Source organism: Bos indicus x Bos taurus, chromosome 23, assembly GCF_003369695.1.
Source record: "Bos indicus x Bos taurus breed Angus x Brahman F1 hybrid chromosome 23, Bos_hybrid_MaternalHap_v2.0, whole genome shotgun sequence".
NCBI classification, from domain to species: Eukaryota; Metazoa; Chordata; class Mammalia; order Artiodactyla; family Bovidae; genus Bos; species Bos indicus x Bos taurus.
In genome coordinates this window covers 53,200,715-53,228,008 of record NC_040098.1, presented here as the reverse complement: position 1 = coordinate 53,228,008, position 27,294 = coordinate 53,200,715, and the positions used below count along the sequence as shown (strand labels likewise).

At 55.5% G+C, this 27,294-nt stretch overlaps 1 protein-coding gene across 2 annotated transcripts; it reads left to right on the top strand.

Annotated features, from left to right (window-relative positions):
- Positions 1–9,176: 9,176 nt before the first annotated feature.
- IRF4 (interferon regulatory factor 4) lies at positions 9,177–26,322 on the top strand. Of its 2 annotated transcripts, none has more exons than XM_027525032.1 (9): positions 9,177–9,224; positions 10,401–10,676; positions 11,655–11,841; positions 12,584–12,672; positions 13,311–13,452; positions 15,412–15,519; positions 17,525–17,878; positions 20,925–21,037; positions 22,927–26,322. In XM_027525032.1, exons 2-9 carry the CDS (start codon positions 10,461–10,463, stop codon positions 23,068–23,070), a joined length of 1,353 nt encoding a protein of 450 aa, XP_027380833.1. In that variant the 5' UTR covers positions 9,177–9,224; positions 10,401–10,460; the 3' UTR covers positions 23,071–26,322. The 2 variants fall into 2 exon arrangements, with proteins under 2 accessions (XP_027380833.1, XP_027380832.1); XM_027525031.1 differs by having other exon boundaries at positions 13,308–13,452.
- The last annotated feature ends 972 nt before the right edge of the window (positions 26,323–27,294 follow it).

The following is a 27,294-nucleotide window of genomic DNA, read 5'->3' as shown; positions in this document are numbered from 1 at the left end:
TGAGCCTGCGTCTTGGCACCCCCAGGCCAAGCAGCGCCCCATCTCTCACCCGCTGAGCCGGCTCCTCCGACCCCTAGTGCCCCCGCTGTGAAGTGGCCTCCTGACCCCCGGCCCCCTTCTCCCAGCTGTGTCCAGAGTGAGTGGTCCCGGGACCCCAGAGACAAGTGGACAGAAATGCAGTTTTCTGGGCCCAGTGTCCAAGTCTGCACCCTGGACTCCAGTGATGCTGGACAGCCAGGGTCCTGCCCACACAGTGCGGGTCCCACGGCTTCCCTCCCTGAGGCTCTCGTGGGCTTCCTGGCCCTTTCTCCCCGAGTCCCCCTTCGTCCGGACCACGCTCTCCCACAGGGCCCCAGCTCGAACGTCCTTCCCGTCCTCTGTAACACTGATGCCGTCAAGCTCCAGGTCAAACACCATCTTTGTGACGCTGAGTTCCCTCAGTGCCGCCCCCTTCCAGTGGCCTGACCAGATTTCCTCTGGGGGCAGGCGGGCCCTCCTCCTGGGTTCCTAGGAGCCTGGCTCCAGGAACCCCGAGAATGTCAGAAGAAGATCTCTGCAGAGATCCAAGGTATGACTGCAGCCTGAAAGGGAGAGTAGGGTCCTTACTTCCGATTTCAGGAACCCTGCTTCTACAAGCCCTGCCTCCCACGAGAGGGGCCACAGCAGAATCTTACTGAGAGAGGGGACCCTGAAGTCGCAGGACTGTCCACTGCTGCGAGGGGAGGACCGTCCCTGACCCATGGAGGAGGGTGGGACCTGGACAGGTGCTCGGGCCTGGATCTCTGGGGCACCTGCTTCTGCTTCTCCGAGACCTGGTCCCACAGTGGGGGTTGCAGCCTGTGGCCAAGCCTGGGCCTGAGGTTCTGCTGCTGCAGGTCGAGACACCTGGACAACAGAACAGAAACCTCAGGATGAACAGACGGAGGGACATGGGGGGTTCATGGGGCCTCCTCACAAAGGACTGAAGCACCACCCACTGAGACCTGTGCGTGATTTTCAGGGCTTCAAGAATAAGCTTTTTTTTTTCTGAGCATTATCCTGTTAGCTAAGAGAAAAAAACAGCACACTCATCATACTCACTCATACACACTCATCAACTGGATGCTTTGAGATGCAAAGGAAACAAATAAGGACTTTGCTGATGGACCCTGAACTTGATTTTCAAAAGGAAGAAATTTTGAAGTAATTGGGAAATTTCATTGAGCTTTTTTTTTAGTAAACTTTTAAAAAGGATTTTATAAAGATGGAAGCACAGAAGAATGGGTTAGAAGACTTTCATTATCGATGCTACAAAGTCAAGGAACAACAAAAATGTATCCCCCAGAGGGATGACACATTAATTTATAAAATAAAAATTGGTATAAATCACAAACTGGCAAAATGTTAAGCCTCCTGAAGATTCTATGCGGGTCACCCAGAACAAACACCTCGGAGAACAACCTGTAAGAATCCATTCACCACTTGTGACCATCAGGGACGCTGGCAACACTTTGTTCAAGATACAAGCAAAGTGCATGAGCCAAAGAAGTGTGACTAGGGTGTGCACAGCACTGCTCCTGTGAGGCCTTACTTCTGTATAAGCTGGTTCCAGACAATATCGACCGAAAACAGAACAGAATTCAGTGAGCAGAAAGGGACACTCAGGTCCATGGGCTTATCCAAAGTGCCCTGCCTACTGGCTTTGAATGACGATTTTGCAAAGAGCTGAAGAAGCACAACCTTTAGAAGAGAAAGGGATTTTCTGAGGGGAGTTTCAAGACAAATTTCACTTTAAACAGGAGGAAGGACACAGGCTACTTCCGTAACCCATGAGAGCCTCCTGGACACGGGGTACCTAGGAGGAGCTGCTGGGGTCAGACTTCCCAGGGTGCTGGGGGACCACACCCAGCAGAGAGGACAGAAGGCAAGGACAGCCGGACACTGGCAGGGCCAGCAGGGGGAGAGTGGGCACCCGCGGGGACCTCGGTCATTCCCACAGAGCTGCCCTGGCTGCTGGCGTCGGGGCCGCGGCAGGGTAAGCCTTATGAAGACCACCCACTGCAAGCTCTCAAGAAGCTGGACAGCTGCCAGTGTCCAGCCCACCCCTGTCACTCCCCAGGGGCCATGAGCACCCTGCTTGCCTTGTCTCCCTGGCCACACAGACCGTTCAGACCTTTGAAGGCTGGAAGTCCAGCCCCCAGATGGGACTCCACGGGGGGACCTCCAGCCACCCCTCTGCTCCCGCCATGGTCGCTGGACAAAGGTGAGCTGGGCAGCAAGCGCTCTGATGCGGGAAGCACGGGAGGGCAGGAGGGTGGCTAGGGCGGTGGGCAGCTGTTCCTCAGGACCAGCAGAGCCGGGGATTTGGCACGTGAGGGCCAGGTCCTGGAGGCCTCGCAGAAAGGCCGGTGACAGATCCGAGGCCGGGGGCTGCAGCAAGCTGCATGGCCTCACGGACCAGCAGGTCCTGTTGACATCAGTGCCCCAACCCCACTCACGAGTGTCTACCTCTCAGATGGAGCCCTAACACCTGTCTCATTTCCCCACTAGCACGTGGACAGGCAATGGCGCCACCCTGCCACCCACCGAGCTCGGAAGGGGCAGAACAGCGTGGTCTGCGGCGTCCTGCGTGCATCTTCTGAGGGAAGACCCAGGCCTGGCCCCCCCAGAGCCGAGAATCCACACTGCACTTCCCAGGGCATCTGCTCCCACAGCCCTGGGAGCGTGGCGGGCTCAGTGGACAACCTGTGTCCTCAGACGCAGTCAGACTTGGCCCCCTCACACTTCAGAAACAGGGTGAAACATCCTCATTCATAAATGAAGACCTTAGAGCATTAAAGAGAAAATACGTTCAGATTTTTTAAGCTGTGGAGAGTAGCGGAAAGAAAGTTTTTTAGTATCCAAATTAAGGTTAGCAACTCAAGCTAAAATCACTTAATGCGTACAGAGCCTCTAAACAGCTGAGCGTCAAGGGCGTCTAACACAGAAAGCACAGAGCAAGCAAGGAACCGACAACTTCCAGGCAACGGGGACGAGGCTGCTTCCTGGCCATGGAAGCCCCCTCCAGAGCCCGGCCCCACTTCCAGGCTCCCCGAGTTCCTGTACCGTCGCCCTCGGCTCCCCTGCTAGAACCTCCAGAGAGGTGCCGGCCTCCAGACCCAGGGAAGCTGGCCAGGCGCAGCCCGTGGTGGGCACAGGTGAGGATGAGGGGGCTTGCAGGGTCCCTGAGCGGAGCCCAACCGCAGCCTGTCCTGGAAGCTGTGAGCAGGCAGGAGCGCCCCTTCCTACGAGGCTGCTGCTCCCCTATCCGGAATCGACACAGACAACACGCATCCCTCAGACTTAGCCCCGTTGCTCCTCCAGGCTGGCCACTGGGGTCAGGGTCCTAGACAGCCTGGCTGGGGGTGAGGAGGACCCCAGCCCTGCCCAGGGGAGGCACTGGCAGGATGCAGGCCAGTGCTCTTGGATGGGCTCTGAGGGCACCAGGCGTCCAGTCTGGGGACCTTCAACTAAGGCAGACGGGACTGAACCCCCAGCGAGGCCCCCCAGGAGACGCCGGCCACACGCAGGCAGGAGGCGAGAGCAACAGCCCCACCCAGGGGGCAGCGGTGGGAGCAGGGCAGGACCTGCAGGTCACAGTCTTCACCACTGGCTGCCCAGGTGGCTCAGGGGGCCAGCGTGGGAGCAGTTAGGGGGAGCGGGGCCATCACCCCCCGCGACCATGTCGGGGAGGTGTGCCCCCAGTGTCCTCTTCACCCCGAAACCTGCTGCCCCCACCCCCAGTCTCTGTGCCTGGAAACACCTTATTTCAGCTCCAGCTCTCTGCACCCAGGCCCCCTTCTGCCCTCCTCTGACCACCCTCCACACACCCTGGACTGAGAGCCCCTGCTCTCCCTGGGGCCCTGGGTTCTTGCCTCACCCAGGCCCTCCTGCTTTCCATGGAGAGTCCTCACCTCCCACCAAGGGTGCAGGGGTCATGGTGAGACAATGCTCAGAGAACCAGCACCATCTCTACATTGTGTGACCAGGAACGTTCTGGGTGCATGCAGCTTGCTTGGCCTGAATTCTCAGAGTGGTGATGGCCACGTGTAAACAAGAGGCAGCCTGCGTGGTTCCAAGACCCTGAGACTGGAGGGACTGGGTGCCGGGCAGAGCCAGTTATCACAGCCTGCCCCCGACAGGACCCGCAAGGCTCAGGGTGACACTTCTTATGTGTCAAGTGACGCGTGCCCCACAGTGTCCAGCTGGAAGAAGGGGTGAGCTTGAGAAGAACCCAGCTGCAAACGGGAGGAATTGGCTTTTCACCTATTGCTTCAACTTTCAGAAAATTGCCCAAAGTCTTTGCAAACCATTTGCCCTTTTGTTGGCTTGGTGAAGGGAGCTGGCAGAATCACAGGGTCCCTTGTTCAAGCCACGTCACTGCTGATGCAGAGTCAGGAAGACACGTCACAGAGGCTTCTCAGAACACTGGCAAGAAGAGGAGACAAGAGGGAACAGCTGTTTATACAGTATCTTTGATTCTGTGACTTTCTGTCATGTAATTGATTAAAGTCGCAGACCCATCTTCCTGCGTGCCTGGCAGGGGGTTGTTCTCTGTGCCTGCACGCAACAGGGTCCCCAGCCAGGCCTGGGCTCTGAGAACGCTCCAGGCTGCTCTGTTTCATGGAAGAAGCTCAGGCCACTGAATTAAGTGGAAAAGTGTACACAGACCTGCATAAAAAACGATCAGCTTTAGGGGTACTGTTGATATTGCCCAGGGATTCGTCATGGTGGAAAGTCCAGCTCAGTGCCTTTAGACTGGGTGTGTGGTGGCGACAGCATTTAAGGTTCTTGTCTTTTCCATCCAGAGCATTCCACTGCAACTTCTGTTCTGTGGAAGTGGTTGATAAGGTTAGACTTCCCAGAGGATGAAATATTCGCGAGCAGGATGCTCTGAGTGTGGAACGGAGCTGTATGGAGAAGAATGAAGTGGAGACCAAAGTTAGGTCAGCGGCTTGAAGAAAAGGCCGTTTTTCTTACTCTGAACTCACTGTAACCTGAAAGGCCGCTGGTTCTGAGAGCAGACGAGGAAACAGTTGTTTAGGGTTGGGAGAAGTCTCCCTGGTCCCTGCAGCCAGCCTCTGCAGCGGAAGGCCTCTCCTCTCTCACCGGAGCAGGGGCCTGGCTGCCCTGGGAGTGCTGCCCCCAGCAGACAGACCCGCCTAGGAGCCATCTCGACAGCAGCCAAGGCCCTGCAGGCGGCAGGGAGGACGGAACGTGGCCAAGGGGAGCCGCAGGGGTCTCGGAGGGCGGCCATGTCTCTCTCCTTAGCTGGGCACAGCCTGGGTGCTGCCCGCCCTGCCCCCGGGGCAGCTTCAGCTGGAGATCAAGTGAGGAAAAGTCTCTGAGGTTTCTCTGGATGTTGACGCATAAGTGACAAGAGTCTTGACGGGTTGTACACAGGGTGTGTCAGGCCTGGGTTCCCGCAGGACGCTGGGAGACAGGAAAGCCAGGAGCGCCACTGAAGTCGGAAGGGAAAACCTCGGTCAGTTCCGGCCTCGGGAGTCGGAGCCAGGGCTGCTGCCTCCGTGCCCGAGCGTCGAGTTGTTAATGACACCACACAGAAACGTTACTGTCTGCAGAATCCAGCCCCATGCCATCACAGAGCACCGTGATGCCTTAGTGGCACAGACGGTCTACTACTTGAGCACCATAACACGCGCGCACAGCCTCACTAGAGGGCCGGGGTGTGCTGCCCAGCACACACAGAGGCGTCCCCGCACTGCGCCAGTGGCGTACACTGTGTTACTGTGCTACCACGTAGCATGTATAACCAATCAGCTCAGTTCAGTCGCTCAGTCGTGTCCATCTCTTTGCGACCCCATGGACTGCATTATGCCAGGCTTCCCTGTCCATCACCAACTCAGGGGCTTCCCTATAGCTCAGTTGGTAAAGAATCTGCCAGGTAAAGGAGACCCTGGTTCAATTCCTGGGTTGGGAAGATCCCCTGGAGAAGGGAAAGACTACCCACTCCAGTATTCTGGCCGAGAGAATTCCATGGCCTACTATATATTACTAATAATACAATAATAACATAAAAATACTGTCATATAGGGTGCCACGGTCAAAGGTAATAATTAGCACTGCATACAAACAGCAATGGCACCCCACTCCAGTACTCTTGCCTGGAAAATCCCACGGGCGGAGGAGCCTGGTGGGCTGCAGTCCATGGGGTCGCTAAGAGTCAGACATGACTGAGTGACTTCCCTTTCACTTTTCACTTTCATGCACTGGAGAAGGAAATGGCAACCCACTCCAGTGTTCTTGCCTGGAGAATCCTAGGGACGGGGGAGCCTGGTGGGTTGCCGTCTATGGGGTCGCACAGAGTCGGACACGACTGAAGCGACTTAGCAGTAGCAGCATACAAACAGCCAAAGAGTGTTAGAGGAGATATTTATCTAAATGAACTACATCATAACAACCAAACATTTTTAGTATTTTCCTGGATTTTTATAAGCACCTAAAACCACTGCCCTATAAATGTTTTCAATGATACACGTAGTTGCACTGTTTTTAATACATTGTCGTTCCCGCCTTGGGCTTCCCTGGTGGCTCAGTGGTAAAGAATTCACCTGTAATGCAGGAGATATGGGTTCGATCCCTGGGTCAGGAAGATCCCCTGGAGAAGGAAATGGCAACTCACTGCAGTATTCTTGCCTGGAGAATTCCATGGACAGAGGAGCCTGGTGGGCTACAGTCCACGGGGTCACAAAGGGTCGGACACGGCTGAGCAACTGAACAACAGTTCCTCCCTTCTTGAAAAATAAATTAGTGAGAAAATAGTTTTATCCAAAACAAGTTTTTTTTGTATCTAGTATGGGTTTTTCTAAAATACTTTTCTTGCATGTGAATGTATAATTTTAAAGATTGATTTCTAAATTACTGAATTTAGGTAAATTCAACTTTTTTTATGGTTTCTCTATGATAAATGTGAAGTGAAAATTGAGCTCCTGTGGCGCCGTCTACGACAGCACTTGGACATCCAGACAAGTGGCTGAAGCAAATAACCCCTCACAGAACACGCTGATGGGCTCTGTTTCGGATGCACGTTCAACTAACTGATTTCCTACTTGCTTTCACCTTTTCACAGGTTGCGCCATTTGAAGGTAAAGTCTAGTCTTCTCTGAGGGGCACTCAGATCTCCTCAAGCGTGTGGGGGAGAGTCAGTCTAAACCTTCTGTCCCTTCTGTTTCAGCCGTGACTAAGAAAAGTCTGCAGTGAGCAGCTAACTGGTGAGGCCAAGCCCTCCCTCCCCACCTCCTGGGGCAGTGAGGACTTCAAGAGTTCAATAATTAGAACACATGATTCTCTGTATCCACCTCATCATAACAGAGAAACTACCACTTCTGGTAGATCACTATGACAAATGAGTAAGCCAGAAGATGGCGTTGAAGGTTTGCAATCACATTTTAAAACAAGGCCGATGTGGTTTTCAGTGTCTGAAAGTGCACGAGGGGAACGGTGAGACAACCGAGTCCTGGCAGAGGACACGTGTGCGAAGCGCAGAAAGCTCTAGCTGGCCGTATTTGTTCTGAGCAATCTCCCTTCTGTTGCTGGTGAGCACGCTGGGGAAAGCAATCCACTGGTTAAAGCACAAGGCAGAGGGGAGGCAGCCACGTCCACTTTGTTGGCTGAAGTATCCAAGTGCTGAGCTCAGCTCCTGACAGGTAGAGGGGCCCCAAAAATATCTGTTGAATGAATGAATCCATGAAAGAAGAAAGGAAGGAAAACCGCCGTGACCAGAATTTTCTTTGAAAAATACCCTGTTGTTTACTACATAGACTCTGATAGTGGAAAACTTACTTGAGTGAATAAAAACAGAGCATCCTGTTAATTTCTGAGAAAGTCGTTAGTTTGAGGAAAAGCTTACCCACTCTGTACCTCATGGCTGTTTTGCTCTAGGCTGAGCTTGGTTGTTTCTTTGGATGGGAGACAGTGGCCTGATATTTAAAAGAAAAACTGAGAAATAAGTGAAATCAAAAGCTTTTCAAAAGTTGCGAGTTGACCTAGGGTGGTGGTGGTCTAAAATCATATAGAAACCAGTGATCTGACGGTTTACCTGAAATTGGTAACTACACAAACATGCTGAAGCATTCAAGATGCTGTGGGGGGTGGGGGGGAGGTGGTTAGATCTTGGAACATGAAGTAAAATCCCTCTGTTTAAATATTGTTCTTATTCTGGCCATTTAAACTCCCACTTGTAAATCGTTTCTCCCACGTTGAGGTTAAAACTATGCCACTGAGAGGTGGACCAGGGCACTTCTTCCAGTTCTTTCCTGCTGCCACAACTAAAGCTCTGGGGGTGCTTGTCTCAGTTACTGAAGTCCTCCAGTTGAGCCGACCAGCAGGATGCGAGCATTTCAAGAGCAGACAGCGTGTGAGCGCAGTTTATAGCTCAAGGTATCTGGGCCATTTCCTTTTTTCTTTTCAATGAGTGTGATGTTCTCTAAACACGGCGGAGGGGCGGGGCTCTCGGTGACAGCCAAGGGTGCCCCCCACCCACCCACGGTCGGTCGACACGGACAGTCCTCTGTCTTTGGTTACGAGCTCTGCAAGCCCAGTCCCCTTCGCACCAGATTCCCGCTCCTGCACGCCCCCACTTCCCGCCCTGGCAGCGCCGCCGTAGCTGAGCTGCTGCTCAGCGGTCCCGGCGCGGAGGCGAGGTCCCCTCGCGCCTTGCCCTCGGCAGGAAACCGCCCGAGTGAGGTTCCCCTGGCCCGTGCGCCCGACTCGAGGTGCGTCCCCAGCGCCGCCCGGCCCCGGGCCCCCGGCTCTCCGTCCGCAGCCCACTACCCCATCCCGCGCACCCGGCTCCCTGCCCAGAGCCCCCAGACCAGCCCCGCGAGCCCAGCTGGGAGCCGGCGCTCCGCCAGCCCGGGTTCCGACCCGGCCCCGCGCCCCCCGCTCTGCGTCCGCAGCCCGTAGCCCAGCTCCGGCCCCGCGCCCCCGGCTCTCTGTCCGCAGACCTCGCCGCACCCCGCGCGCCCGGCGCTCTGCCCGGAACCCCCAGACCAGCCGCGCGCGCCCAGCTCTGCGCCCGCAGCCCCCACCCCGCCAGGTGGCGCCCCGGTTGGCCCCGCCCCGCGTAGGCCCCGCCCCAAGCGCGGCTTTTAAGCTTTATAAAGTTCCTCTTTCGTACCTCGGAGGCTTAGTTTCACTGCTTGGACTTGGGACTCACCGCTGCCCTCAGCTCGAGTCGGGGCGAGGTAAGACTTGGGTCGGGAAGGACCAGGGCTGCGAGCCGGGGAACGCAGGAAGCCGGCGCGAGGCCAGCCGTGCGGGGTCCACCTCGGGGCAGCGCAGGGCACCCCAGCGTCGGCGCCAGGAGAGAGCACGCCCCTCGAGGGAGCCCCGACGCCCACCCCATCTGCTCTTGGCCGGGGAGTCCCGCGGCCCCAGCGTCCGTGGGTCGGCCGAGCCCGGGCCCCGGGAGGCCACGCGCGGGACCGGATGTGATAACGAGGTCGCCGGGCCATCAGCGGCCGAGGGGGTCGTCGAAGCGACCCACACCGGGCGGCAGGCTTAACCGCGGGGGACGGACCCTTCTTCCTCCCGAGGCTGTTTCTGTTGCTCCTCGCTCTTGGGCTCAAACTCACCTCGGCCCCGAGCTCGTGGCTTCCCAACCGGTGGTGGAAGAGGAGGCGCTCCAAATTCAGGCCACTAGGGGCCCCGCGCTCCGCGACCCCCGCCTTCCCGGCACCTTCCCGCCCCCGCTCCGCCCGCGGGCCTCCCTGCCCGGCTGATGCTCGGCGCGGGGATCCCCCACGACTAGGCTGCGCTCGCCGCCTGAGGCCAGGTCCCTCTGTCGCATGTGGCTCCCGGGCCACCTGGTCGTTGCTACCTGCCTGGGGCTCCGGGGCATTCTTGGGGCAAAGAGTGCGCGGGTTTCAGAGAGAGCCGCGGGGGAGCTGCCGCCGCCCGGCACCTGGAAAGCCAGGCCACAGGGGAGCCCGCGTGCGGAACACGCGGGGCCACCCGGGAGTGGGGGCTCGGGAGAGGGCGCGGGCGAAAACTGACCGTGGCAGGGGAAATGGACCGTCCACGGCTTGGGCCTGGGCAGGGGAGCGGGAGTACGAGTGAGCAAACGGAGGGCCACGCGTGGTGGCGGCCGGATTTCGGGGGTGCGCGAAGATCAGAGCCCTGAGTCTGGGCAGCGCGCGGGCCGCGGGGGAAAACGCGAGTGGAGCGTCCAGAAGGTGAGGTCGCGGACGGGCTCAGGGTGGCGGCAGGACGGCGCGCCAAGGGCATGCACGAGCCGGGGCGGCCGAGAAGGGCCTTCTCTCGGGTCTTCGGCGTCACAGACTCAGCGGCGCGCGCCTCGCCGCCTCCGAGACTCTGCGGCCTCGTGGTCATTGCCGGAGGGCCTCCTCCTCTCCCCGCAGCGCAGAGCGAGTGCCGGAGCGGAGCCTGGGTTGCGAAGGGACAGCGTCGGCGCGCGGGGCATGAACCTGGAGGGCGGCAGCCGAGGCGGCGAGTTCGGCATGAGCTCCGTGAGCTGCGGCAACGGGAAGCTCCGCCAGTGGCTCATCGACCAGATCGACAGCGGCAAGTACCCGGGGCTGGTGTGGGAGAACGAGGAGAAGAGCATCTTCCGCATCCCCTGGAAGCACGCGGGCAAGCAGGACTACAACCGCGAGGAGGACGCCGCGCTCTTCAAGGTGCCCAGGGCGGGACTGGGAGGGGCCAGGGCCCGCGCGCAGCCCGACCCGGGCTCCGGGGGCCGGTCCGCGCCGCGCGCGCCGGGCCTCGTGCGGGAGCGCGGGTGTCCCGCGGCTCCTCTGGTAACTTCGCAGAGGGCGGACCCGGTGCCACGCCTGAGCGCGTGGAGCGCGCGGTCCCCCGGAGTCAGATGCCCGTCCGCGCTCCCGCCGGGTAGAGGGGTGGGCCAAGGCCGCGCCTGTCTTTCCCTGGGGCCCTCTTTCTGGAACTTTGGATACCTCCTCGCCTCCGCGGATCGACTGTTCTCTTCCTTGCGCGCGGGCAGGCGTGTGCGCTGCGCCCCTCTCCACGCTGTCCCTCCCTCGGGCCCCCTCTCTGGCCAGCGCTCTCCTAAAGGCTCTCTCTAGTCCTTCGGCCGCGTCTCTCCCTCTACCTCACTGTCTCTGTGTGACTCCCTCTTCCCGAGTCTCTCCCTGGAAAGTTTTCTCCGTGTCTCCCTTCCTCTTTCTCCTCTCTCTCCCTCTCAGGGTCTCCTTTGGGCCTCTCTCTGGGGGTTTCTCTTTGCCCTGTGTGTGTGTCCCTGTCCTGACCGTTTTCCCCTTGGGCAGTTCACCCAGCGGCCAGTGCTTTAAGGCCCAGCCCCACCACCTGTGGGCAGAGCGTGGAGGGGACTTCCTCAGGGAACTTGCCCGAAGAGTAAGGCTTGCCTCAGGCTCCCTAACGTCCAGAGGTGCCCTGTGGTGGTCTCTCAGCCCACAGCTCTGCCCTTGCTTCCAGCCTAACTGCTCCAGTGGGTGGGTGGGCCTTGCGGGTCCTCAATCTTACCTGTCTTTCATAAACACATTGTGTGTGTGTCTCTGTCCCACATTCCTGTGGATCTGAAACCCCTGCCGCCGTTCTTTCCTTTAGAAATACAATTTCCAGATTCTTTTTCGAAAGACCTGCATTTTAACTTTTCCCCGCTTCTTTCCCACCAGGCTTGGGCACTGTTTAAAGGGAAGTTTCGAGAAGGCATCGACAAGCCAGACCCTCCCACCTGGAAGACACGCCTGCGGTGTGCTCTGAACAAGAGCAATGACTTCGAGGAGCTGGTGGAGCGGAGCCAGCTGGACATCTCGGACCCCTACAAAGTGTACCGGATCGTCCCCGAGGGAGCCAAGAAAGGTGGGCTTCCCGGGCCGGGGCCGCCTGCACCTGTGCCTCCCGACGGTTCCCTGTTTTGCCGCTTTTGTAGCCTCCCACTCAAGCCTGGCAGGCGGTTTTCCCAGCTTCTCTGGGTCACAAGTTGAAGTTCCCGTGGTGTCAGTGCAGGATAATGTCTCAGACTCCTGGTCTCCTGCTGTGCATGTGCATATGTGTGTGTGTTCTAGTTTGTTCTCCCAAGATATGGGCCAGACTTCCAAGCCAAAAATGGGAAAGCTGTTTGAAGCTTTACTTATTCATCTGTCTCTCGTGATTAGCCATTTTGAGGAAGGGAAGGTTCATGACCTACACATCGTTACCATTTGTAGTAAGAGAAGTGTCAACATTTAGACTTTGCCATGGTCAACTGGGCTGCTTGTTAAAACTAAGGTTCCCACTTTCCAAGATTCTGACCCAGAGCAGGGCCCAGTTTAACAAACCACAGGTGACCTCACTAGATGGACATCTGCTGGGGGAGCTCGTGCCACGAGGCCCATCGTCCTCGGGCTTCTCTACTTGTGCTCGCTTTGTGGCACCTTGTAGGAACCAGTTTAATGGCCCAGACAAACAATTGCCCAAGGGAATTGCAGAAAAATGCCTTATTTGTCAACACTGTGCTATGCATTCTAGGAATTAGACTCTCAGGTATTTTTCTAAGATTTGGTATTTCATCCCGTCAGTTCCTTTTTCACACTGTGCATTTCCCTTTTCCCCAAACCCTCAGGAGCGAAGCAGCTGACCCTGGAGGACCCGCAGATGCCCATGAGCCACCCGTACAGCATGCCGACTCCTTACCCCTCACTGCCTGCTCAGGTATGGGAGGGGCAGGGGAGACTCGGCCTGCGAGAGGCACTTGGGCCAGACCCTACGTGCGGGAGAGACCTGTGAACAGAAGCAAACAGAACTCTGTTTTTGCTGTTTGTCAAACTGCCAAGCCACATCCCAGGTCACTGGATGAATGTTTCAGTCTCTACCTGGTGCTGCTGGTTTGAGGAGAGGGAGATGAGGGTGGGTGTATCTGCTTGCTGGTTAGATTTCCCCATTGACTCTGAAATCTTCTGGGAAACAGACCTTTTGTGGAAGCCAAAGGTTTTGGAAGCAGGGCTTTATCATGTGAAACCACAGGGCAGCTGACCCCGTCAGACTTTTCGATGTGAATTCCAGCTCTGTTTTATTCACTTTGCTGGAAGGGAGGCAGAACCCCCAGCAGGGCTCTTGGTTTAGCCATATGATGAAGCGTCACATAAAGCCTCACATAAAGCGTCGCTTTACAGCACTGTCTCATTTGTGCTTTCGATTCTTCGTGGCGAGTTTCCACCACAGCTTTTCTGATAATAAGAGGATTTGGCTGCCCGCCACACAAGCGGTCCCCGAGGAGTCTGGAGGGCTCCCCCAGGCCGACCCTGAGCTGGCCGCTCTCCACCCCAGCCCTCCTCTGATTCCTCCAGCAGGTTCATAACTACATGATCCCGCCCCACGACCGGGGCTGGAGGGAGTTCGTCCCAGACCAGCCGCACGCAGAGATCCCGTACCAGTGTCCCGTGACCTTCGGACCCCGCGGCCACCACTGGCAAGGCCCAGCCTGTGAAAATGGTAAGGGCAGGGCCTGGGGCCAGAGGGCCCCTCCTGGCCTGACCTCAGGGCAGTCGCGTGGCTCTCTCCCTGCTCAGAGCTGCCGGGGAGGGCCCTGCATGCGGTAAAGGAGGGCACGTGTCCCAGAGGACTCCAGGTCCACGGTGCCCAGCCCACCGTGTGCCTGGACAGACTCGGGGCTGCGTCATGGAACCAGGGGTTACGCCAGGCCCCAGGAAGCTGCCCTGCTTTTCACAGAATGTAAGCAGTATGCCCACAGCTGCCCAGTGAGACTGAGGGCTGGGGACCACTTCCAGGTCCCCTGACCCCAGAGCCCAGCTACACAGGACAGGGAACATCAGAATTCAGACTGGCCGACTTTATGTTTAGTAAGCTAACATGTTTCTCCCTCCTTGAACAATCTTAAATTTTATTTTTAATCTTGGGCAAGAAGTAGTTGATTTTGTTAGTGTTCCCAGAGAAGGCTGGACCGTCCTTTAATCCTGACTGTCTCTGTCTACACATCTGTAAAGCTGGCATCCCACAGCTGTGGCCCAGCCCCCCTGCACCCAGGTCAGCCCGCAGGGACCCAAAGGATTTCTCTTAAGCAGCGGTGTGTCCAGGCATTCGTTCCTGGGATTAGAGGTGATAGTAGGAAAGGGCCGTGTAAATCCTGTGAAGGAAACACAGAAGGTCTCCGCAGAAGAGGGCCTGGCAGGTGCTGCTCTTGGACTGGACGCCGTGGCCCCTGGAGGCCTTCCCCCACCCTCAGAACGAGGCCCGTCTCAGAAGCACTCGTCTGCTAAGTGCAGAGAAAATTCCACGCAGTGTGTCCAGGGCATCAGAGCAGAAGCCATCAGGACCTGTGAGTTAGTTGTTTACACAGCAATCCTGAGACCCGTCAACACCTAGATCTTTTGAATATTCTGGTAGTATCGGCTCCTTTTCCCAGTCATGTCCAGCTCACTCTTGGCTTATGGAATTGAAGAAGTAGCCTATGATTTAAGATTGGTTTTGAGTGACATATTTTTTTTTAATCACAAAACTTGGTTTTATTAGCTTTTTAGGAGTGATTTGAAGCAAAAGTCGGTTTTCCATATTGTGGTGGGAGAGTCAGCTGATGCTGGACAGGTTTATGCAGCTCAGACCCGGGTCTGGTGCATCAGCTCCGCTGAACTAGTGACCCGGGTGCAGAGGGCAGGCTGGTGGACAGATCTTGACACATAAGTGACCTTACATGATGCGCCAGCCAACTGAGGTTCTGGCACACACTCTCTGTTAACCTCACACAATACAGCTGCTGTGCCGGCTGGAGACGTGGTTCCCTTTCCTCCTGAACCCAGGAGCAGCAACTAATGAACCGGGCCTAGCAACGTGTAGGGTTTTGGAGGTTGGAACTCATGTAGAAACCTGGGCTCAGCTCTGCGGTGAGCTCGCTGTGCACATGGGGTGAATCGCACAGCCTCTGGACTCAGTCACCCTGTCCATCAGCTGTGCAGGGACAGGGCACAGCCTTCCAGCCAGGAGACGAGTGACACCTGGGGGTTGAGCCTGGCGTGCACGGTGAACGCTGCCCTGTGGCCTGGAAAGTGACCAGGACAGTAGGTCTCAAACATTCTCAGCAGACTCACACACACACAGGTGACTGTGAGGCGCTGGAGGGGTTAATGACAAAAAAGCAGGGAAGGAAGGAAGGGAGAGAGGGAGGAAGATTGCAGAGGCAACGCCAAGGTTCCTTCCGGCTACGGCTACGAAAAGGCTCCGTCCTTCTTCAGCCTCGGTTTTTCAGTAGGACCTCAGCCTCCTTGCCTCTCGGGAGGGGTGTGTGTGGGTGGGCAGTGTCGCACTAGAGGGCCCAGGCCCTTCCCTCCCAGCCTGGTGCACCCCCGGGGCTGACGGGCCACCCTCAGGCAGAGGCAACTTCCCTCTGTGTCCGAGGGACTCTGTTAGACGGCATCTGATTTTTATTTGCAAATGCAGGTTGCCAGGTCACAGGAACCTTTTATGCTTGTGCCCCGCCTGAGTCCCAGGCCCCCGGGATCCCCATAGAGCCAAGCATAAGGTCTGCCGAAGCCTTGGCCCTCTCAGGTGAGTGGGGCCCCCCGGAGGCGGCGTCTGCGAGGGTCCTCTCACTTTGGGTGGATTTGAGGGGTCCGTGAGCGCAGCTGGGGTCTGGAGTGGGTAGAAGAGTTAGCATCCGGGGCCAGCTTCCCAGGCTGGCCCACTTCTCCAGGTGGATCTGAGCCGTGTCAGCTCTTCAGGAATGTGCAGTTGCCCCAGTTCCGTTTGCCAAGGGCCCCCCACCCTTCAGCAGCTTCTCATACCACACAGCAGGGCTCCTCATCGTCCTTGCAGGCTTAGCTGCAGACAGGTGGCCTGTGGGCTTCCCAGGATGCTAGCTCTGGGTTCTTTCTCCCCATCACGTACAGTGCCTTCGCAACCAGCATCTTGCTCTTCCTCTGAGTGTGGTGTGTCTAACAAACAAATCCAGATCAGATCTGGTCTTTAGAGTTTCATCTCTAAAAGAGGCCTGGATCTCAGCCATCTCACCTGTTTTATGGAAAACACCTTGAGCTGTACTAAGCAGGTGTGATATATGTATATTTATCTTTTAGATAATGTTTTGATTGTTTTAAAATGAGACTTGCATATGTTAAAAATGAATAGCTTATGCTTTGGAATTCTCACCCTGCTCCCTGCCCTTTTTGAAAATCAGCGACAGGAAACAAGCTGGATTCTCCAGGTTTCAAGAGAGCACAGCTGGGGCCCTCCCTTGCTCCCGGGAGAGCTGGGCTGGCCGATGGGCTCTTTCTGGTTCTGAGGTTCTGAAGAAGGCTTGCTGCCTTTCTCAGATGCTCCTGGATGGTGGAGGGAGCAGAGGTGTCTGAGCAGAAAGGCCTGTGTTGTTTTTAGAAACTTTCAAACCCTTTCCTTAAGCACCTAAGACTTGAGTGTGTGCCTAGAAAGTAGGAAATAAACAGCTATTTATATCCCTGTGACCTCGTGATTTCGGATGACGTTCAACGAAATGAAACCCTGGGTAGCCAACACCCACTCCTTGGGGTTCACAGCGGCAGAGGCGGCTGGAGGCAGTAATGTGGATTGTCTGAGTCTCAAAACCTACCCTTGAGGAATGAGAGGCTTTCGTGGGTTTCTTTGGCTGCGCTCAGTACAGATTACCATCCTAGCCGTTTGTCCAAGGTCGGCCACCCACTCAGGCTTGAGCCCCACACGGTTGCCCCTCGTATTTCAGGTCTGGGGCCCTCGGCAAACCAGGTTGGTCCTTTCAGGCCATTGGTCAGATTTTAGAGAGGATTCTAAAATCAGCAATATTTCAGAAATGAGCTCATATTGTTTAGTTTTGGAGAAAGCACGACTCTAGAGCCATCCTCAGACTCAAACAGAAAGCAAGGTGCGTCTCAGCTGCCTTTACGCTTGGGCTGTTTCCTCCACGAGGTAATTTTATAACAAGAGTAGAATATGCACAGTGGGAAAATAAGGTAAAAATCAGCAAAGCAAAAATGTGAAATAAAAACAGTGCCGCCACTCAGAGCTCACCAGTCATCAAGGCTTGTCCTTCCCCAGACTTCAGTGTGTTTCTATGTGTGTGATTTTCTTTTCCTAAATGACATCATACTGATGTTTTTAGTGTAGTTTTGGATTTGTGGACATATTTGCCTTTTTTCTGAAAGATCATTGTACTTTTTTGCTAATAAGAATTATTTAAGGTAGGGTACTTCTTCCAAAGTCAAAACTGACGGCCAGGCTTAAAACGACCTCTGTTTGGTGGCCTGTGACGTGGTGCGTTAGACATGAATGCTGTCATCACCACTACTGAGCTCTCCCCCGGATTCTGTGTCCCACACATTTGGAGAAATGCTGGGTTAGAGAGCGTCACAGACTGATGCAGAAGTCCTCCACCATTGGGCGGGCTCAGGCTCAGAGAGGGTCATAGGCCTTGCAGTGTCTCCCCCCAGACTCCTTGGTACAGGCGTCCCACCAAGGATGCTCTTTTCGGGCAGTCGCCCGGCCCCCTGCTGAGTATCAGCCCCAGGCTCGGAGCCCGCACTGACCGTCAGCGCTGTGCTTGCAGACTGCCGGCTCCACATCTGCCTCTACTACCGGGAAGTCCTGGTCAAGGAGCTGACCACGTCCAGCCCCGAGGGCTGCCGGATCTCCCACGGCCACACCTACGACGCCAGCAGCCTGGACCAGGTCCTGTTTCCCTACCCAGAGGACAGCAGCCAGAGGAAGAACATCGAGAAGCTGCTGAGCCACCTGGAGAGGGGCGTGGTCCTCTGGATGGCCCCCGATGGGCTTTATGCCAAGAGACTGTGCCAGAGCAGAATCTACTGGGACGGGCCCCTGGCGATATGCAGCGACCGGCCCAACAAGCTGGAGAGAGACCAGACCTGCAAGCTGTTTGACACGCAGCAGTTCCTGTCAGGTGAGGTGGAGAGGCTTGGCCGGAATGGGGCGCCTGTGCGAGCTGGGCCTGGGAGTGTGGAGCTGCTGATGGTTGGTGTGCCCCCTCGAGGGTCATGGCAGCAGGTCGCTCAGCAGGGCTTCCTTCTCTGCGGCCCTGCACCCACCAGGCCCGACTCCGGAGTAGGTCTCCTGTTGGTTCACCTGTCACCCCATCTGCGGGGGCCTGGGGACAGTGGGAGGTTGTCCCGGGGCTGTGGTTCAGGCTGAGGTCTTAAAATTTTAGGATGTACCTACTCCTCACCGGCCAATAAGGCTCCTGTTTTACTGGCACAAGTGGTCTCAGCAAGCATATCTGCTGGTGTTTCAGCTCTTTTACGGTTCCTAGAAAAGTTTAAGGTAGAGCTGTGTCGCCAACGCTCATGGTTGTGAGATGTGTCACCCTCAGCAGATGTCTCCCAGCAGGTGGGACCCCGGTGAGTGTGCTGAACTGATTTTGCAGAGGGGAAATTATGAGTTGTTTCTAGATTTCAAATCACATTTTCCAGAGTCACCAGGTTTTGTTTTCCTAGTATTGATTTCGTGGCAGCTAAATCGGGTCTGGGCTTTTGTGAGTCCTGGGCCACCTTGTGGGGGAGTCCGTCCTGTGCCCATTCGGCTGCCCCCATCATCAGGCCTCTTCTGGGCAGAGAGCTGGTTCTCCCTCATCCTTAGCTCTTTTTGTATAAGCGCCTCCTTCAGAAACAGCCTGTATCTGGGCTTTCCTGGGCCTCCCCTTCCCCAAAGCTGCTTCTTGATTCAGCTCACCTGGAGCACAGCCCCTGCAGTCTGCCAGCAGAGACCATGCTCAGCTCCAGGGTTCGTGGCTCACATTTGCTGAGGCTGCTCTAGATTCTCTTTCGTTGCCCAAGTAAACATGTCCCTGGTGACTCACCCTCCCCCAGAGGCAAACCGGGAGGAGGAGGGAGAGCTAGCCTCTGGTCCCTGGCAGCAACCCCCAGGGCTCGCGACACATGGGGCTGTCCACCCTGGGCCCAGCGTGTGGACCGCCTGCCTCGGGGCTCGAGGAGGAGCCGGGAGTCTGAGGTCCGTGGCCAAGTCTGAAAGAGCCTGGCTCTGGGTCTCTTCGAGGTAACAGGTCTTGGATTCAGAAGGTTCACTGTGGGTGGGAGGGGCTTCATCCTGGAGAAGGGGTCCTCACTTCTTGGGGTGTCTCTGGCCCCGCAGCTGTAGGAAGGGAGCTCTGTTGGATATGGCTGTCAGCCTCTGGGACTGTGGGCCCCATCATGTGGGGCTGTGTGCTTCTTCATGGGGGGCTATACGCCCCCTCATGACGGGCTGTGTGTCCCCTCATGTCCTCATGGGGGGCTGTATGCTCCCTCTTGTCCTCATGGGGGGCTGTGTGCTCCCTCATGGGGGGCTGTGTGCTCCCTCATGTCCTCATGGGGGGCTGTGTGCTCCCTCATGGGGGGCCGTGTGTCCCCTCATGTCCTCATGGGGGGCCGTGTGCTCCCTCATGTCCTCATGGGGGGCCGTGTGCTCCCTCTTGTCCTCATGGGGGGCCGTGTGTCCCCTCATGTCCTCATGGGGGGCCGTGTGTCCCCTCATGTCCTCATGGGGGGCCGTGTGCTCCCTCTTGTCCTCATGGGGGGCCGTGTGTCCCCTCATGTCCTCATGGGGGGCCGTGTGCTCCCTCTTGTCCTCATGGGGGGCCGTGTGCTCCCTCATGTCCTCATGGGGGGCCGTGTGCTCCCTCATGTCCTCATGGGGGGCCGTGTGCTCCCTCATGGGGGGCTGTGTGCTCCCTCATGTCCTCATGGGGGGCTGTGTGCTCCCTCATGGGGGCCTGTGTGCTCCCTCATGTCCTCATGGGGGCTGTGTGCTTCCTCTTGTCCTCATGGGGGGCTGTGTGCTCCCTCATGGGGGCCTGTGTGCTCCCTCATGTCCTCATGGGGGGCTGTGTGTCCCTCATGGGGGGCTGTGTGTCCCTCATGTCCTCATGTGGGGCTGTGCATCCCTCATGTTGTCTCCGACCAGGAGCTGCTTCGGTTTTGCTCTTTCCCTGTGACCCAGGGCTGTGCTCTGTGCTGGTGCAACCTCTGTCTGAAGTGTTTTCTGAGGTTCGAGGAGGAAACTGTGAACTAAAAGCTGCAGCTGTGCAGACAGGCCCCTCCAGTCAGGGATTCCCGCGAACCTTCTCGAGCCTCCAGGCCTCTCAGCCAACTGTTTCAGAGAACTGAGCCAACGCAGAGGCGTGGGTGTCACCCCCGCCCCCTCACAGTGTGGAAGCCTGGCACATGTTCTGCTGAAGTCAGTTAGGTTTGATTTGAATTCTGGAAGAAAAAAAAAAGCAGGAAGTCAATGGTCCACTGAGTTAGCTAGAAACTTCTTCGGTTGAAGAGAACAGTGGAAATCTTTGATATCTACCCATTCAGGATCTGCAACCTCCTGGGGACAGCCCCGCAGCCCGCGCGCACATCTGATAAGGCCACCACGGCTGTGCACATGCGGCCGCGCCCATGTGAGCCTCTCCTCTGCGGACTGACATGTGCTCTGGGGGCGGGGCCAGGGCGCTGGTGAAGGTGGGCCGGTGTGGGCCGGGGCCGGGGCCTCATCCCACCCTCCCTTCTGAGGGAAGCAGCTCAGAGTCACTGGGTCTCCAAGATAACATCCTGCACTCTGCGGTGTCGGAGGTCGTGGGCACCACAGACTGTGGCTTGGAGGTTCTGGGTCAAATCAGAAACTTCTGATTTTTTGGAAAAAGCAGATTGTCCTCTGTGTAAACGATTCTTTTGGCTCAACATAGCTCCATTTCCTTTTCGGGCTCCCCTACTCCTTCTAAGACCTTTGCCTCCTTGTGGGTCCAAAGCTGCAAAACGAGCACCCCCTCTTGGGGTGCAGCCCCCTAGAGGTGAAGGCGAAGCGCCGGGGGAGACCCGTGGGAACACTCATGTGCACCCCGCCTCTGGTCCCACCCTCACTGCTGTCTGGCCTCCACATCTGCGTGGGCTCCCATCCCCGCCCCGTGTCCAGCGTGTGGGTCTCTGAACCTCTTCCTTGGTCTGCAGAGCTGCAGGCGTTCGCGCACCACGGCCGGCCACTGCCAAGGTTCCAGGTGACTCTGTGTTTCGGGGAGGAGTTCCCAGATCCTCAGAGGCAGCGCAAGCTCATCACTGCCCACGTGAGTGTCCGGTTACCTTCACGTGAATCAGGGCAGGGCCCCACTTAGAGGAGTTCAGATGGGAAATAAGCGCTCCGGACCCTGGGCGGGTTGGGAGGGAGGGTGTCCGGCGAGCAGGGCCTCCCCGCCCTGGACACCTGCCCATCACCACCGGGGGTGACCTCTGGCCTGTACTGTACCCGTCCCATCTGTTTTGTTTTCCAAGGAAATAGTCATATTCCCATTTCATAGGGATTTAAAAGGATGGGGCTAAAAGTTGCCCTTTAAAATTCTTGACATTTAATGTTACTTTAAAAATGCCTTCTAGCTGATCTTCCCTTAAGGGGAAGCTTTCCCCCTGACTTGAGTATTGTGTAAGCCCCCTCCAAAAGGCCCCCATCCTCTTTTATTTCTGGTTATTAGAATTTATTTAATTGTCAGGAGCTGAGGGCTGTGTGTGTTTGGTGGAGCGGAATCTCTTATGGCCTTTGGGCAGCTCAGGCCAGGTCACGCTTTCCAGCAGAGTCTAGCGTGGGCTCACCTGCACTGAGTAAACACCTTTCACAGAAAAGGAAAGAGGAAGGTTTAGAGAAATAACATGTAGCATTGATTGGCCACAGAAAGCAGAGTTTTGAGTACTTGGGATTTTCAAATTTGAAATTGAAGCGTCTGTGTGGTTGTGACCTGTGAAAGTTATTAACAGGCCCAGGTGACAAATAGCAGCAGGGAAAGTCACACCAAACAATAATAGAATTCAGGTCACGTCTTTTAAGAAAGATTTTAATTAAAATTTAAAAAAACTTTTAGTTTTATTTTAGAGTATAGCCAACTAACAATGTTGTGATAGTCTCAAGTGGACAGCAAAGGGGCTTGGCCATACATGTATATGTATCCACACAACCCCTGCTTCTTGGTCATAAAATCAAAAAACAACTGACCAACCAGCAGAAATGTAGTCCCCATAAACCTTTGGAGTTTTCTCGTGAACTCTCACTGGCCAACAGTTACTGATATGATAACGGCTTCTTGTTAACAACTGTCCAAGGCCTGGATGACCTCGGCGCGGGCACACAACACCTCGGAAGACGGTGGTGAGCCCTGCGTCTGAGTCTCGGGGCTGGCACGCGCTGGCCTGGGTCGGCCGGCACCCTGGGTGCACCCAGGAGCCTTGCTCCTCTTACCATGAGTTGGATTTGCTTCAGTGGCTTCAGATGAGTTATGCTCAAGCCACTGTATGTGGACTCGCACATCTGCCAGGACGAATGTGCTTCGTTTCTTACTGTGATTCAGAAGAAGCTGAGCACTGAATTCTCTTCGGTGAATGTGCTCCACCCTCGTACTGAGACTAGAGGCATCTGGGGTCAGTTAGCTTCTCTTTTTCCACCATCCCTGTTAAACGGCAGAGGTGGAAAATTAAGTCCATTGGTCTAACTTACCGGATTACCTTAAACTTTAACGAGATTCAGCTTTGATCCCTGGGTCAGGGAGATCCGCTGGAGGACGGCTTGGCAACCCACTCTGGTGTTCTTGCCTGGAGAACCCCATGGACAGAGGAGCCTGGCTAGCTACAGAACATAGGGTTGCAAAGAGTTGGACGCAACGGCTGTGACTGAGCACGCACGCACCGTGAATCCACCCTTAATGTGGTCATTTTACCAATGTGCTTCATTTAGTTCTAGTTTAGTGTACATTTCAAGCGGCAGTTGGTTTACAAACAGCATTATTACCTTTCCGTTCAACTGAAGCGTAGAATTCAGTAGATCCTGTTTGTAGGTCGGTGTGTCCTCCAGAAGGCTCCTCACGTGACACGTCTTCACGGTCGCAGCACCTGACTGTACGTGTGACCGTGTCCTTAGGTGTGGAGGGTTATTGCCAGATGGCCATGATGTCTTGTTCAATCTTCACTGCAGGTTGAGCCTCTGTTGGCCAGACAGCTGTATTATTTTGCTCAGCAAAACAGCGGACACTTCCTCAGGGGCTATGACCTGCCCGAGCACGTCGGCGGCCCGGAGGACTTCCACAGGCCCCCCCGCCACTCCTCCATCCAGGAGTGAGAGCCCTGGGGCCAGAGACAGCGCGCGCGTGAATACGCGCGAGGAGAGCGGCTGGCTGGGCCCCTGCTCTTTCTCTGTGAAATGTGGGAACGGGGACTTCCTCCTGAGGAGAACATTGGTAGAAAATCAACCTGACACATGAGCTTTTTCCAGAAGAAAGAATGCTTTTCAGGGTCTTCTGTGGACCCTGATGACAATGTGAAAACTCATCATCATGTGGTTTACATTTACTGACTTGCAGTCTTCAGTCTGATGTGAACTCTTTCTTTCATGAAGACCGAGAAACCTGTGCTTCATCGCTGACCACTAGGATGGCACGGAGGTACCCAAGTGCCAGTCTGTTTCTCAGGGAAGTAGAATCTACGTGTGAGGCCGTTCTGCCCAGAGGAGGGGTGCGCCAGCCGCTGTGGCTGACGTGCCTCGGGACGCTGACGGCAGGACAGACTCGGCTCCGGGGGTCCCCACCTGGGTGGCCCGCCACCTCCTGTCTGCAATCCCCGCACCCCCAGGCCCAGAACGCAGCTGGTGTGACCCTGTGGTGTTTCTCAAGCCAAAAGCATTAGGGCCACCCTGAGCACTGTGTTTTGTCACTTCGTACTGACTGGTTAAGATATTTTTTGTTTGTCTTTTTATCTCTAATGCTATAGAAATTATTGCTATAGCAAAAAGAGAAAGATTGACAGATCAACAGCCCAAGATGTGCTTCTGCAGCCTGGTGAGCGTTTCCCCTCTTGTCCTGTTTGTTAGGAGACCGGCTACCGTGGCAACACTACGAGGAGGAGCCCTCGCCTGGCCTGGGGGAGGCCCCGAGCGAGGGCAGGACGGGGCTCTGCAGATTGAGCAACTGCAGGCCCAGGGAGCTGTTTTTGCTTATTTTGTATATTATACGCTTCCTCATGCCAGTGACAGTTTGACAGGGCCTTAAAATTATTGGGCTTTTTCCAAACACAGCTTTTTATAGAATTACTAAGATATCTACTTGCTTAAGTGAACCTGACCACTTATTCATTGTTCCTTTTGGAAAAGTACTGATATTTGGACCATGGTATAGCAGCTTATTTTTGTCCTGCTAGGAAGTAATTGGAGAAGGCAATGGCACCCCACTGCAGTACTTTTGCCTAGAAAATCCCATGGACGGAGGAGCCTGGTGGGCTGCAATCCACAGGGTCGATAGAGTCGGGCACAACTGAGCGACTTCACTTTCACTTTTCACTTTCATGCATTGGAGAAGGAAATGGCAACCCACTCCAGTGTTCTTGCCTGGAGAATCCCAGGGACAGGAAGCCTGGTGGGCTGCCGTCTATGGGGTCGCACAGAGTCAGACATGACTGAAGCGATGCAGCAGCAGCAGGAAGTAATTGCCATGACTTCTAGGCTCGGTGTTCGAACCAACATTCTCTTATCCTAGTCTGTGTCTTTAAGTCATTCAGCAAACTTGCATTAGACAGATTGTCGCTTTTATCCAGCTTAGTAAGCAGTGAGGCCTGGAAATGTCATTTCTTCTTCTTCTTTTTTTTTTTTTGGCAGGCGTTTTTAGGGATGAAATAATACATATTAACTACAGAAATGTTAGACAGTATAAAAAGGCAAAACCCTTTGCCAATCCAAATTCTCCTCCTTAGAGGTACCCATAAGAAGAATTTGATTCTTCCAACAGATTTTACTTTTCTACAGAAACACACAAACTTAAAAAATCTCAGGGGTCCTTCGTGCCCCCACACGTGCAGATTCATCTGCTCTGGGGCACTTCTGCCAAGCCCACCTTGAGGCCCTCAGCGCAGTTTAAGCAGTTCATTAGCCACGCGGAGTGAACCCCTTCTGACAATAGATTGCACTCCGTGGGCTACAGTGACTTATGCATCTTATAGATGTGAGCATCTGGGGTACATTACCCCCAGGGGGCAGGAGACCACGGGCCCACTGCGTGGCTCTGCTGCGTGGCCGGCACCCCGCCCTCTAAGCAGACGTGCGGCTCCCTCGTCTCCTTTTCCAACATGAAACTGCTCTGACTCGAGCTCCGTGTCTGGCAGATGCTGTTGGCTGGGGCCACAGCCCGTCCACATGCATAGCGCATGTGTGTGGTGGCTTTCTGTGGTCTGGGGGACCCACAGCGTGGGGCAGCAGATGAACCATGAAGCAGTCTGGGTGAGGGACCCCGACGTGGGCTCAGCAGTTCAGTCTAGCCTGTTGTTAGTGGAGGATGCTGTCGAGTTTAGGCCCTTGTTATTTGGAAGAGTTTTAGGTCCGCGGGGAAGGTCTCGGGGGCACCCCTGGCTTGTTTCTTGTTCCTGAGGTTTGGGCACACCGCGGGCAGACACCAGTGTCTTTGAAGCACCACGGAGAGCTCCTTCACACCACGGCTTCGGAAGCTCCTCAGTCACCTTGCAGAGATCCAGCCAGGCAGTTGTTTTGCAACGGAGGAACTGTTCCACGTGGCCCAGCAAGCCCACGACCGTGGGGACCACCTGAGTCCAGCTGTACCCAGCATGAGCAGAGAGGCATCTATGGGCTCAGCTGTGAACAAGGCTGTCTTCCCAGGTCCCTGCGAGCAAGCACGGGTGCAGGTCTGACATGGGCTGTGTCCTCAGGCTGGTGACCGAGCTGCATCCCCAGGGAAGCCTGCACCAGTGACCGTCTTTTATTTCTGTGAATCATTTTATTCGTGAAAATCCAGACACAGCGTAAGCCCTTCCATTCTCCTGTGGTCACATCACCCCCCTTTCTCCACAGGCAAATCCCCTCTGAAGGTGCTGAGATTCCACAAGCTCAGCATCTTTGTTACCTGTCTCCCTAAATAGCTGGAGCTCACTGGCGTAGCTCACACGGTCTGTCCTGCCGTGTGCATCATCTTGCAACTCACCTTTCGGGCCCCAACTCGGAGCTGGACATGTGTCAGTGTGTGGGGAGTGGTCTCGTCTAGCCCTGTTTCCCGATGTGGAAGACTGTGAGGGCCGATTCCCGGTTTCTCTTTTCACGGCTTTTAAGAAGGCAAGTGTGAGGAGCACAGCTGAAGTACAGGAGAGACAGGCCAGCCTCCTCCAGGGCAGACTCGCCATTGGCCTCTTGGGGAGGGGGCTTTGCAGGTGCAGAGGGCCTCCCACAGCCCAACCTGCCTCCTGGGACTGCTCCAGGCTGAACAGTCCTTGGACAGTCGTACATAATCTTGTCATGAATTTTGCTGTAAATTGCTTTTCAAAGCAGATTTATATTTGTGATATTTTAGAATCTTAATAAAGATTTTTTTAAAAAGCAGTCTTTTATGGGCTGTGTGTGTTATTAAACCCTCATCTTGATAGCTTTTTAAATACTTCCTCCTTCTGTTGCATTTGGCAGCCTGTTTCCTTCCTGGTTGCTGTGAGCCTCCCAAAAATCAGATCTCACATGTTCAGCTTGTTTAAAAAAAAAAACAACACACACCCTGCCACGCATCCCAGTGTCAAGCAGCACCCTGCCTCGCTCCCTACCACCGTGAGGGTCTCAGAGCTGAGGACCTGTGTCGACGCTTCCTTCTGTTCCGTCGCTGTTGCTAACGGGAAGGGGGTGTCAGTTCACCAGCATCCAGACCGTGGACAGTGATAAGCTGCGTGCGGTGGGGCACAGATGAGACAGAACCCCACCCCAGGGCCTGCGCCCCTCCCCCAGATCTTCAGCCCCCGGCTCCTGCCCCGGCTTGTGCTGTTAAAATCCTTGCAGCTGGAGACTGTGTGATGCTCTCAGAAGCCTACGTGTCCTTCGCATCTAGGAATCCTAGAATGCTAGATCTGAATAATTTCAGATTTGCTAAGTGGTAACCAAATCAAAATAATGGGGAAATAAACTATTACACTGCTCTGGGGGCTCTGTCTGCTCAGAAACTGTAGGTGGACTTAGTCTCACAGCAAGTTTTATTCAAACAACCTGTCTGTGCGTTACATCTGAAAGAGGCTTTCAAGGGATTCTGTGCCCTTGAGCTTGGTCTCAGGTGATTCTCCGCATCTGTCAGGTACCACAGGGGTAAGCCTTTCTCCACCCACAGGGCAGGTCTGGCTGTCCGGGTTCAGTCTCCTCGACAAGCATTTCCTTTTACATGAAGCATGCCTCTGCTGGGAGAATCATCATCTTCCATGTCATCTCTCTGCAAAGAAGCTCCAGGGGTCAAGTGAGGTCATCTTTTTCCAGGAGATGCTGTCCCTGAGCTGACCTGGGCAACTGGGTCAGTGTTTTCTGAATTAGTTATGAGTCCTG